Genomic DNA, 12,820 nt, shown 5'->3' with positions numbered 1-12,820 from the left:
CAAGGTAACTGACAGTTCCTAGATGCCTGTTTTACAAATCACAGGTAAAATCATGCTAATCATACAGTTTTAATATTTTATTTTTTGTTTATTAGAGAGAGAGAGAGAGAGACAGAGAGAGAGAGAGAGAGAGAGAGAGAGAGAGGGAGGAAGGGAGGATGGGCACAACAGGGCTTCCAGCCACTGCAAAAGAACTCCAGATGCATGCAACACCATGTGCATCTGGCTTATGTGGGATCTGGGGAATCAAACCTGGGTCCTTAGGCTTCATGGGCAAGTGCCTTAACCACTAAGCCATCTCTCCAGTCCTCATATGAATTTAATATCTGCTTTTTCAATTATTCAACGATGTAAGTTAACTGAGGCACAAGTTTACAGTGTTCAGGCAAAGCTGGTTAACAGTAGATTAGTGAGGAAGCCTAGCTAGCATCTCCTTCTCTGCTTGGCACCACAAGTGAGACAGAAATTTGTTGCTTTCCCTTTCTGCAAGAAGAAAGTGAATTACTTATGCAATTCTTGTGTTTCTGAACACGGGGATCAACACAGTTCTAATGACTTGTCCTTTTAACAATTATCAAAGACTTAACTTTTCTTCTTTTTGTTACTTTTGTCAAAGTATCTATAATGAAGGCAATGAGAAATAGCTTTAAAAACATTAAATACAGCCGGGTGTGGTGGCACATACGTTTAATCCCAGCACTCAGGAGGGCAGAGGTAGGAGAATTGGCATAATTTTGAGGCCACCCTGAGACTACATATTGAGTTCCAGGTCAGCCTGGGCTAGAGTGAAACCCTACCTTGAAAAACCAAGCAACAACTACAACAACAAAATTAAATACGTAAGTTAAAATACTAATGGTGAAGAACTGAAATTCTAAGGAGATAGGAAGGGTAGAAAACACTCTAGTTCAGTTTTAATACAAAATGTAAACAATAAAGAAGAATGAGTTAGTAGCAAATAATTTCCTTTAAGTGAAATAATGCTTTGCATACAATATCAATATTTCCTTTTTGTTTTAATTGACAGGGGGAAAAAGAATTGGTGCACCAGGGTCTCCAGCCACTGCAGTCAAACTCCAGATGTGTGCGTGCCCTTGTGTGCATGTACAACCTGTGTGCTTGCATCACCTTGTGCACCTGAACATGGGTCCGTAGGATTCACAAGCAAGTGCCTTAACTGCTAAGGCATCTCTTCAGCCAACATTTTTATTTTTTTATTTGTGAGAGAAAAAGAGGCAGAGAGAGAGAGAGGGAGAGATTGGGCATGCCACACAAGGGCCTTCAGCAGCTGCAAATGAACTCCAGATGCATGTAATATTTTATTTTTTATTTATATGCTTCTGGCTTATGTGGGTTCTGGAGAACTGAACCTGGGTCATATGGCTTTGCAGACAAGTGCCACTACTCCAGCACCCCCCCCCAACATTTCTTTTAAGTAGATGAATCCTATTTCATTAATTCCCAAAGTGTGTTTTTTGTTTTGTTTCTTTTGAGGTAGGGCTTCACTTTAGCCAGGCTGACTTGGAATTCACTCTGTAGTTCCAGACTGGCCTCAAACTCAAGTGATCCTCCTACCCCTGCCTCCCGAGTGCTGAGACTAAAGCAGTATGCCATCATGGCTGGCTCAAAAAATGTATTATTAAGTTTGGGATGGGGTACTAATTTCTCTTTTGTATTCTTCTTAGACTTTGTCCAAACTCCTAATCAGTCTAGAAAGATCCAACGATATCAACTAAATGACATATTTAATTTTCAAGGGTGCAGAGTGTGTTGTATTTTTTCTCAGCTCTCAACCAGATAAATGCAGTACAAAGCACAGAAATTGTTCCTCAAAATGCCATCTATTTCTATCCACTATAAACTTCAAGAGCCAAGCACCAAGCATCCTCATGTCCATCTACTGTCATAGCCACATTTTTTTTCTTTTCTTTGCAGTGCTGAAATTTGAACCCAGGGCCACTGTGCATCAAAAGTAAACACTCTGAAGCTGGGCGTGGTGGTGCATGCCTTTAATCCCAGCACTCAGGAGGCAGAGGTAGGAAGATCACCAGAAGTTTAAGGCCACCCCTGGGACTACAGAGTGAATTCCATCCAGGTCAGCCTGGGCTAGAGTAAGACCGTACTTCAAAAAACAAAAAACAAAACAAAACAAAAAAAACGCTGAAATACATTCTCCGCCCTCCACTGTCAATGAACAGTTAATGCATGATAGTGAAGAAATGTCAAATATTATGTGCATTCTGGCATTTATCACTTATATTCTGAATTTCCTCCTTCCCTCCCTCCCTTTCTCTCTCTCTTATTTATTTTTGATTTAATGAGGTAGGGTCTAGCTCTATCTAGCCCAGGCTGAACTGGAATTTACTATGTCGTCTAAAAGTGGTCTCAAACTCACAGTGATCCTCCTACCTCTGCCGACTTCAAGTGCTGGGATTAAAGGCATGTGCCACCACACCTGGCTACATTCTGAATTTTTGAAAGATTGAACTACACTCTTTTTTTGTGTGTGTGTGTTTTCGAGGTAGGGTCTCATTCTAGCTCAGGCTGACCTGAAATTTACTATGTAGTCTCAGGGTGGCCTTGAACTCATGGCAATCCACCTACCTCTGCCTCCCGAGTGCTGGGATTAAAGATGTGTGCCACCATGCCCAGTTTACACTCAATTTTTAATCTACAAGTATTTCAAGATTCTTAAAAGACCAATAGGCTAAAAAATATTGAGCCTTCTTCTACAACTAGATGAAAATTTTAATTTAGTGCTGATTTTCATCTAGCTTGGCAAAGTAAATATTTAGGAAGTAGCACACGCCTTTAATCCTAGCACTCGGGGGCAGATGTAGGAGGATTGCTGAGAGTTCGAGGCCACCCTGAGACTACATAATTAATTCCAGGTCAGCCTGGACCAGACTGAGACCCTACCTGGAAAAACAAAAACAAAACAAGAAAAAATTCAGGAAGCTGATTAGTTACCTTGCAATCAATACTAAGAGTTTAAATCATAACACACATTGAGATGAGAGCTCAAAACACACAAGCATGTCAACACTTTCCAGCCAATTAACGGGTTAAAATACTCCAAGTGTTACCTAATGTTAAGATAGGAGTGACCAACAGCAGATAGCATGAATCACAGAGAAAGCATTTACAGAAACTGGATTTTCTAAGAAAGCGTTTACTTTTCTTTTACTAAGATGCCTTTTGAGTTAAACCTCATACCCACACAAACTGTGACTGGACAGTACATTTCACTTCTAGTTACTAGAAGACATTTCTTTAAGAGACTGGGGTAAAAAAGGGAAGAGGAAACTACAGTCTGCTTCTATATCCATCCAACGCCCTGCTTTCAAGACAACTGATGAATTTAAGCCAAACTACAGATTTTTTGAACCAAAATAAAGGACACAGGATAGTGAAGAGAAACACTATTTAAATTTTTTTTTTTTGTCCTTTAAAAAATATTAGTCCCCTTTTAAGAGTTTACATACAGTTCACCTAATACCTTAATGAGGACACAGAGCACAAGAGGGAGAAGACACAGCACCATAGTTTCAAACATACAAAACAGTACAAACTAGAGTAAGACCAAGTTTCCCAACACACCAAGGAAATATAATTGCCTATTTTAACAAAACAAAACAACAACAAAAAAATGGAAGGTATGTTCAGGCGAGGATGGAGAAGGGAGTGCTAACACCTTGTACTACAAGGAAGGAACTGGATTTCCTTACCAAAAAACAGAAAAGAAAAACCAAGCTCCCAAATGGATTTTTTTGTTTTTCGAGGTAGGGTCTCGCTCTAGCCCAGGCTGACCTGGAATGCACTATGGAGTCTCAAGGTGGCCTCTAACTCACAGCGATCCTCCTACCTCTGCCTCCCAAGGGCTGGGATTAAAGGCATGAGCTACCATGCCCGGCTGTACTCCAAATGGATTTTTGATGCTGAAACTGTCATATGCTGCTGGTAACAGTAAATATATCATATTTGTATATTAAAAAAGGAAAAATAATCTATTAAACAGTCAGTAGTCAGAGACATTTTTAGAAAAAAGTAAAAACAAGTCTTTTTTTCTTCCTTTCTTTTTAAAAATGGGTTTACCAAAACAGAGGACACCTTCAACCCAGCATCCTCCAGTGAACTATGGTGCTGTTCAGTAACATCTGCTGGGGCCAGGCTGGAAACCACAGAGGTAAGGGTCAAGGCTGCAAGGCAGAAAGCTGCTGTTTGCGGTCTTGCCTGCAGCCATGCCTTCGGACTGGTGTGTCTGGAATACTTGTGAACGAAGGGTTCCCCAAAGGCGTGTGTCACTGAGCTCAGTAAGACGTCCTGACTCGCGGCCGTTGTCTCCTTTCCAGCAGCTGGGACCTACGTACCTGCTCTTCCTGACAGTGCAGAGCCAGGACAGACTTCTCAAGCCAAAGGGCTTCTTGCCTTGAAATAAGGAAAATTCTTCTTCTCAGAATCCAGCCTAGTCAGATTTTTGAACCTGATTACAACCTCCTCCTGAGGAAGGCGAGGTGGATCTGCCCCTGGTGGTGAGGGTCTTTGGGGGGAGATTTCCTTCTTGGTACAAATAAGCGCACAAGCAGACGACACTGACATCCCAAGACATCGAGCAGGGCTGGCTTTGGCCTGTTCCTCCTAGCCATGTCAGGAGGACATTAAATGCCAGTGATCATGGGAGGAAAGTGGTGCTCTGATCCCTCTGCAACTATCTCATCTATGGAGATACAAGCAATGAGTGACTTCAAATGTTACTGCCCCGTGCTGTAAGCTTCTAACTAGTATCAACTGGCCATAAGCCGTATCCTACATGGCCTGATAGCACATCCATGTGTTAATGCCATACAGCCACCTGAGAGCTCCATCAAGAGTATGATCTTCACTCAGCAAACCATACTCAGAGACGACAAGAGTTCAAATACTGGCTGCTGTACCAAAACAACCACAACAAAAAATAGCCGTAACACAGATGTGTTAACAGAGAATGTAGCCTACCCAATCCATGCACAGAAGAAGTCAGCACTAAGAGGACTTCCTCCGAAGGCCATTTATCTTTGCACACAGCATTCTGAGTGGATCTCAACCATCCTACTTAATGAATAAGGTCTCAGTGTGGTCCATTTCCTCCCAGGTCCCAAGCTGACCATTTGCTAACTGGTCTCTTTGAGATCCTCCACTGGTAGTTTATAGCTCATTATGAAGGGAGGAGGTGATGCTTGCCCTGGGCTATCTGGCCCCTGCTTCTTTGCACAGTTTATACAGATGTAATCTTCATTTTCAGCCATTTCTGGGGATACACCGACACAAACTTGATGAAACCATTCATCACAGCCACCATCACACTGCACCCAGTCTACCTGTAGAAGACAAGATTAGAGAACACTTAAGTTACATAACATTAAGCCCAAAATAAAAGCAAACCAAAGACCTTTCTTGGCTTAAATGAGAGTAAACAACTGGGATTTCCAGACATAGACATAACTTCTTATGGGGTTATTTTTCAAAGAAAGAAGCTGAGAAGTTAATACCCCCGAAATATATTTTACCACAGTGTCCACAGAACTAGGCCTCTTAGGTACTCCGATGCCTCATGAATACCTGGGGTTCCCTGTGAGGCAGAAACATGTCTGGGAAAACTTGACAAAAAGAAACTTCTAATAGAGCAGCCAAGTAATTTTAGCTGATATTAACGATTTCTAGGTTCTAAGACAAGGCAGTAATGGACCAAGAAAGGAACAGTGCAACAATGTGAAGGCAATCCTGGGTGTTAGCTTTATTTCAAAGAGATAAGCCAAAGTACTGAGAGCATTAAATACCTTTTTAGAAAAGCAGTCACATAGGCCACTTTTAAAACTAATATTTTTTATTCTTCTCTTCTTCCGTTACAAATACAACTCCCTATAAAAAGTTAGCAAATATCAGAGGTCAAATCTTACAAATTAACCAATTATAACAGTCAAAGACACAGATCACTCTGGGGTTTAAAACTAATCTGGAAAAATGATAGGTGTCAGTGGCAGATGCCAGCTGATCCTTCTAAGACTATAGTTAACTACAGGAGGCCAGAGAAGGACTCATTTGGTGACTTTAAAAATGGAGTTACAATGAAGTGATTTGGGGCTTTTATATTTAGAGGGTAATTGTGATAATTCTATGTAATATCCTAACAGACAAGAATGTTTTAGATAAAAAGAGATAGTATTCTCTCTCCCCCCAGTATAAAGGTTGATGACTGTACTGGAAATACAGGAAGCTACCTAAAAACAGTTTTATCAGCTAGAGTAGAGAAAGGAATGAGATCTACAAATGAGATCTTGGATGGGTATCATTCAGAGAAAGCAAATAATCTCCAACAGATTTCTGCGTCTTGTAAAGCTTATCCAAATCACAGAAGTCAGTAACTGTGGGCTCATAATAAAAGGTGGGAAAAACCATTTGTCAAAAATAATCACTTGAGCAAGGCATGGTGGTGCACGCCTTTAATCCCAGCACTTGAGAGACAGAGGTAGGAGAACTACCTTTATGTTTGTGGCCACACTGAGACTATGTAGTAAATTCCAGGTCATCCTGGGCTAGAGTGAAACTCTACCTTAAAAAAACCAAAAATACATAAATCAATTTCGAAGGCCGGGCATGGTGGCTCATACCTTTAATCCCAGCACTCAGGAGGCAGAGGCAGGAGGCTCGCCATGAATTTGAGGCCACCCTGAGACTACATAGTGAATTCCAGGTCAGCCTGGGCCAGAGTGAGGCCCTACCTCGAAAAACCAAAAATAAATAAGTAAATAAATTTCAGCTTTGATTATTACTAGTCTAAACATTCTATGCATTTGTTCCTTCTTCCCCAAAATTAAATAAATAATTTATTCATTATGCTTTTTTTTTTTGAGATAAGGTCTTACTCTGTAGACCAGGCTAGAATCAAACTTGAGATCCTCCTGCCTTAGCCTCCCAGATGCAGGGATTACAGGCATATACCACTACACCCTGCTTCTGGTTGATTTTTCATTTTTGTTTCTCATTTTTAGATATTTTGAGGTAGGGTATCACTGTAGTCCAGTCTGATCTGGAATGTACTATGTAACCTCAGGGTGGCCTTGAACTCATAGCGATCCTCCTACCTCTGCCTCCTGAGTGCTGAGATTAAAAGCATGTGCCACCACCAGTTGATTTTTCAAAACGTGAAGTTGGAGTTCATTAAAGAAAGTACATACTCAGACATAGAATCTAGTCAGAGCTTTGAGAGATACATGCCCCAGCTGATTCTTAATACTTTAAAATTGACCCTGTTGTCTTCCTTATTATATCTTTAAACTCAAAGCAACTTAATTTCTTCCTTAACTACATTTTTACTGCATAACTATATAATGGTTTACTTCTGAGGAAAGCATAAGTACAATTAAGCAAATAAATAATTAGGGGCTAGAGAGTAGTTAAGAAGCTTGCCTGTGAAGCCTGAGGACCCAAGTTAGATTCTGCAGCATCCACATAAGCCAGATGCACAAGGTGGCACATGCATGTGGAATTCATCTGCAATGGCTAGAGGCCCTGGCATACACCTTCTCTCACTCTCAAATAAATAAATAAATAAATAAATAAATAAATATATTTAAAATAAGCTGGACAGAGATGCACAAAGTGGTGCAATCATCTAGAGTTCATTTTCAGCAGCTGGAGGCCCTGGCACACCCATTTTCTGTTTCTGCTTAAAAATAAATAAATAAATATATTTTTTTCAAGGTAGGGTCTCACTCTAGCCCAGGCTGACCTGGAATTCACTGTGTAGTCTCAGGGTGGCCTTGAACTCACAGCAATCCTCCTGCTTCTGCCTCTTGAGTGCTGGGATTAAAGGTATGCACCACTATGCCTGGCTAACAATATTATTTAAAAGAGGGGAGGGAGCCAGATGTAGTGGTGGTGTACAGGATAGCTGAGTTCAAGGCCAGCCTGGCATTACAGTGAGTTCCATATTGGCCTGGACCAGAGTGAGACTCTAACTAGAAAAAAAAAAGGGGAGTGGGGATGGGGAATATAATTGTCTCTGTAACACAAACAGAAAATAAAGACACAGTGAGCAGGTAAATATTTATAGTAGGTAAAACCAGAATAAATATTTTGGGTCTTTGGAGCAGGTAAAGGGAATTAGAAAGATGACTTGTGTCAGGTAGGGTTTCACTCTAGTCTAGGCTGAACTGGAATTCCCTATGATCCTCCTACCTCTGCATCCGGAGTGCTGGGATTAAAGGCGTGTGCCACCACGCCTGGCTTTCTTTTGTTTTTTGAGGCAGGTTCTCTCTAAACTAGGCTGGCCTCAAACTCAAAACAATCTTCCTACCACAGCCTCTCAAATGCTGGGATTAAAGGCGTGAGCCACCATGCCTGGCTTTGTTTATTTCTCAGAGCATATTACTATTTTGGAAAAAAAGAAAATTTGATCATTTAGTGATACCCTTATTTTACTAGCCCTTAACACTTAAATTTTTTTTTAATATTTTTTTTTAAATTTGTCTATTTATTTGAGAGTGACAGAGAGAGAGAGAGAGAAAGAAAGAGTGAGAGAGAGAATTGGTGTACCAGGGCCTCCAGCCATTGCAAACGAACTCCAGATGCATGCGCCATCTTGTGCATCTGGCTTACGTGGGTACTGGGGAATAGAGCCTCAAACCAGGGTCCTTAGGGTTCACAGGCAAGCGCTTAACTGCTAAGCTATCTCTCCAAACCCTTTAACACTTTTTATGGTGCTGTAATCCTTCTAGTTTGCCTAGAAATGACAAATTTCCCAGTATGTGGAACTTGAGTGCTGATTAGTATATAATTACACAGAGAAGCATAACACTAAATTTATTTTACGTAAGCTAACAATATAAGAGCACAACATATGGGGTTCACCTTTAACAGTTTGATCTAGATATTTTTTCTTAATTCTCAGCTAAATCCATATGCTGTCCAAATGTATTTAAAAAATACCAATTATGTTAGGAGCAAATCTCATGTTCTATTCGAATGTAATGACCACTCTTCACACCTATGGTGCAATATATATATATATATTTGACAGAGAGAATGAATGAGCGAGCTAGTAAGACAGAGAGGCAGACAGAGATAGAATGGATGTGCCAGGGCCTCCAGGCACTGTAAATGATCTCCAGATGCATGCACCACTCTGCGCATCTGACTTTATGTGTGAACTAGGGACCTGAATGCGGGTCTTAGGCTTTGCAGGTAAGTACCTTAACCATGGAGCCATTTCTCTAGCCTAGCATTTTCTTTTAACAAGTGCTTTCACAGAGATTATTTATTTTTAGCACAACAGTTTAAGTAAGCAGGGCATATATTAATTTATGTTAAATGTTATAGAAAGTTTCATGTGTAGGAAGAGCATAGGGATAATGGATGAACTGAATTATATTTAAATGCTAGTGTAGAGACTAACTAATAGGAAAAGAGGCTGAGGAGTTGGCTCAGCAGACTACAGTGCTTGTGGTACAAATATGAGGACCTGAGTTTAATTCCTAGTCCCTATATATAAATCCAGCAGCTGGGCGTTGTGGCACATGCCTTTAATCCCAGCACTCAGAAGGCAGAGGTAGGAGGATCATAGTGAATCTGAGGCCACCCTGAGAATACGTAGGAAATTCCAGTTCAGCTTAGACTAGAGTGAAACCCTACCAGAAAAAAAAAAAAAAAAAAGGCCAGTATGGTAGCACAGGTCTGAAAACTTGTCTTGAGATCAGTAAAGATAAGAAAAACATGGAGGCTTCCTGGACAGCCAGTCTGGTCAAAAAACTCTAGATTCAGGGAGACTTTGCCTCAAGGAAACAAAGTGGGACGGTGACAGAGGACACTCAATGTTCTCCTCTTGTCCCCACATAGATGTGTATATACCACACATACACACAAGTACCCAGAAAGAAAGGAGAAAAAAATGTCATGATAAACATAGAAGAATGACAAGTTTAATTTATACATAAAATGAATGTATTAGAATGTTTATAATATAAGCAGGATGTAGTGACACACACCTTTAATCCCAGCACACAGGAGGCAGAGGTAGGAAGATCACCAAGAGTTTGAGGACAGTCTGAGACTACATAGTGAATTCCAGGGTCAGCCTGAGCTACAGTGAGACCCAGACCTTGAACACCCCCCCCCCAAAAAAGTTTATAATATAGAAAGATACTTATAAAATGAATATAGCAGGATGAAAATGTGAACCAAAAGTATGACAATATTAGAAAAAAATACTAAAGAGATACTGAAGGGAAACACATTGAAATATGCATAGCTTTTATCCTTTAAGGATTAGAATATGGGGGCTGGAAAGATGGCTTAGCGGTTAAGTGCTTGCTTGTGAAGCCTAAAGACCCTGGTTCGAGGACCCACGTTAGCCAGATGCATAAGGGGGCACATGCGTCTGGAGTTCATTTGCAGGAAGCCCTGGCGTGCCCATTCTCCCTCCCTCCCTCCCTCCCTCCCTCTCTCTCTCTCTCTCTCTCTCTCTGCCTCTTTCTCTTTCTGTCACTCTCAAATAAATAAATAAAAGTGAACAACAACAACAACAAAAGATTAGAATATGGGATATTGATTTCACTCCATATTCATCTTCCATGAGGAAATAGAAACTCCCTAATGAGCCTTACTTATATATGTGTCACATAATTTGAGAGTCTGTCTAATTACATTTCACTTATCTGTGGATTGAGATATTAGCATTAGTGGAGAATCTAGTCTCAGAGCCAAGAGGCCTAGGCCTGCTTTTTCTTTTGTGATTCTGTCATAGTGACATAGTGCTGGTTCTGTGAATTGGCTCTATCATCATTGGTAAAATAAGCCTGAACAAAGTAACCTCTTGATTCCTTTCAGGCCCTACAATTGTGTAAGTATTTGACTGAGAAGATAAGTGAGGGCTCAACCTGAAAGAAACGGTGAGGAAGTTTTATCAATTCTGCTTTCAAATTGAAGGGCTTTAAAAATTTAAGTATCACTGGGCGTGGTGGTGCACACCTTTAGTCCCAGCACTTGGGAGCTAGAGGTAGGAGGATTACCCTGAGTTCAAGGCCACCCTCAGACTACATAGTGAGTTCCAGGTCAGCCTGGAGTAGAGTGAGACCTTACCTTGACAAAACAACAAAAACAAAATTTAAGTATCAAGAGGTATTATGAGAACAAGGGTTAGAGAGATGGCTTAGCGGTTAAGGCGTTTGCCTGCAAAGCCTAAGGACCATGGTTCGATTCTCTAGGATCCATGTAGGCCAGATGTACAAGGGGGTGCGTGCATATGGATTTTGTTTGCAATGGCTGGAGGCCCTGGTGCACCCATTCTCTCTTTCTTTTCAAATAAATACATTACACACACACACACACACACGAGTTATTATGAGAACAAAATTAAAACTATGATTTTTTTTTTGGTTTTTCAAGGTAGAGTCTCACTCTAGTCCAGGTTGACCAGAAATTCACTACGTAGTCTCAGGGTGGCCTCGAACTCACAGTGATCCTCCTACCTCCTGAGTGCTGGGATTAAAGGCATGCACCACCACGCCTGGCTTAAAACTATGATTTTTATGTTTGTCTTTTTAAAACTTATTTTGAGGGGTGGGGGAGGGAGGGAGAGAATGGGCATGCTTGTGTCACTGTGTGTCTGACTTACATGGAACCTGGAAATTCAAACATGAATTCTGAGGTTTTGCAGACAAATGCCTTATCTGCTAAGCCATCTCTCCAGCCCAAGGTAGGTTCTGTTTTTGTTTCTGTGGTAGGGTCTCACTCTAGCTCAGGCTGACCTGTAATTCACTATGTAGTTTCAAGGTCACCTTGAACTCATGGTGATCCTCTTACCTCTCCCTCCCGAGTGCTGGGATTAAAGGTGTGAGGCACCATGTCTGGATTGTTTTTGTTTTTTTTTTGAGACAAATTTCACCAGGTAGCCAAAGACGGCCTCAAATTCAATACTCTTCTATCTCTACCTCCAAGGTGCTATGATTACAAATGCTATCAAGATGCCTCCTTGTGACCATTCTATTTTTATAAAGTATTTTATTTATTTGAGAAAGAGGCAGAGAAACGGAGAGAGAGATGTAGACATTTAAAATTATTATCTTTTTATTTTAGAGACACAGAGGGAGGGAGAATTGGTGTAGCGGGGCTTCAACCACTATAATCAAACTCCAGACACTTGAGCCACCTAGTGGTTATGTGAAATCTTGAGCTTGCCTCACCTTTGTGCATCTGGCTTACATGGGATCTGGAGAGCTGAACATGAGTACTTAGGCTTTCAGGCAAGTGCCTGAAATGCTGAGCCATTTCTCTAGCCCCCTAATGACCATTTTTGATAGAATGATAATAGATGTTTCCATTCACTTAAAGAACTGAGATTTCTGGGTTGGAGGGATGGCTTAGCAGAGGTAGGAAGATCGCTGTAAGTTTGAGGCCACCTTGAGACTCCATATTGAATTCCAGGTCAGCCTGGACTAGAGTGAGACACTACCTCAAAAAAACCAAAAATTTTCTTATAAGATCACATAAGTATTATCTGAAGTGTGGCCAACACTGAATTATTATACTTATTTTAGAATGGAAAAATTTTAACCATACCATTAGAAGTCTGTATTATTTACTATCAAAAGCAAGTCATGGGCTAGAGAGATGGCTTAGTGCTTAAGGTGCTTGCCCAAGAAGCCTAAGGAACAAGGTTCAATTCTCCAGGTCCCACATAAGCCAGATGCACACAGTGGTGCATGCATCTAGAGTTTGTTTTTAGTGGCTAGAGGCTCTGGTGTACCTATTTTCTTTCTCTCCCTCCCTCTGTCTCAAAAAAAAA

At 40.9% G+C, this 12,820-nt stretch overlaps 1 protein-coding gene across 1 annotated transcript in view; it reads right to left on the bottom strand.

Annotated features, from left to right (window-relative positions):
* Positions 1 to 3,156: 3,156 nt before the first annotated feature.
* Positions 3,157 to 12,820, bottom strand: part of Kdm5a (lysine demethylase 5A) — a 137,856-nt gene continuing 128,192 nt past the window's right edge. The window contains 3 exon segments of the mRNA XM_045137268.1: positions 3,157 to 5,357; positions 5,817 to 5,879; positions 5,881 to 5,898. Of these exon segments, the coding sequence (XP_044993203.1) occupies positions 5,151 to 5,357; positions 5,817 to 5,879; positions 5,881 to 5,898 (288 nt within the window). The 3' untranslated portion in view covers positions 3,157 to 5,150.

The sequence above is a fragment of the Jaculus jaculus genome, chromosome 18 (assembly GCF_020740685.1).
Source record: "Jaculus jaculus isolate mJacJac1 chromosome 18, mJacJac1.mat.Y.cur, whole genome shotgun sequence".
Classification (NCBI taxonomy): domain Eukaryota; kingdom Metazoa; phylum Chordata; class Mammalia; order Rodentia; family Dipodidae; genus Jaculus; species Jaculus jaculus.
This window is presented reverse-complemented; position numbering and strand designations above follow the sequence as displayed.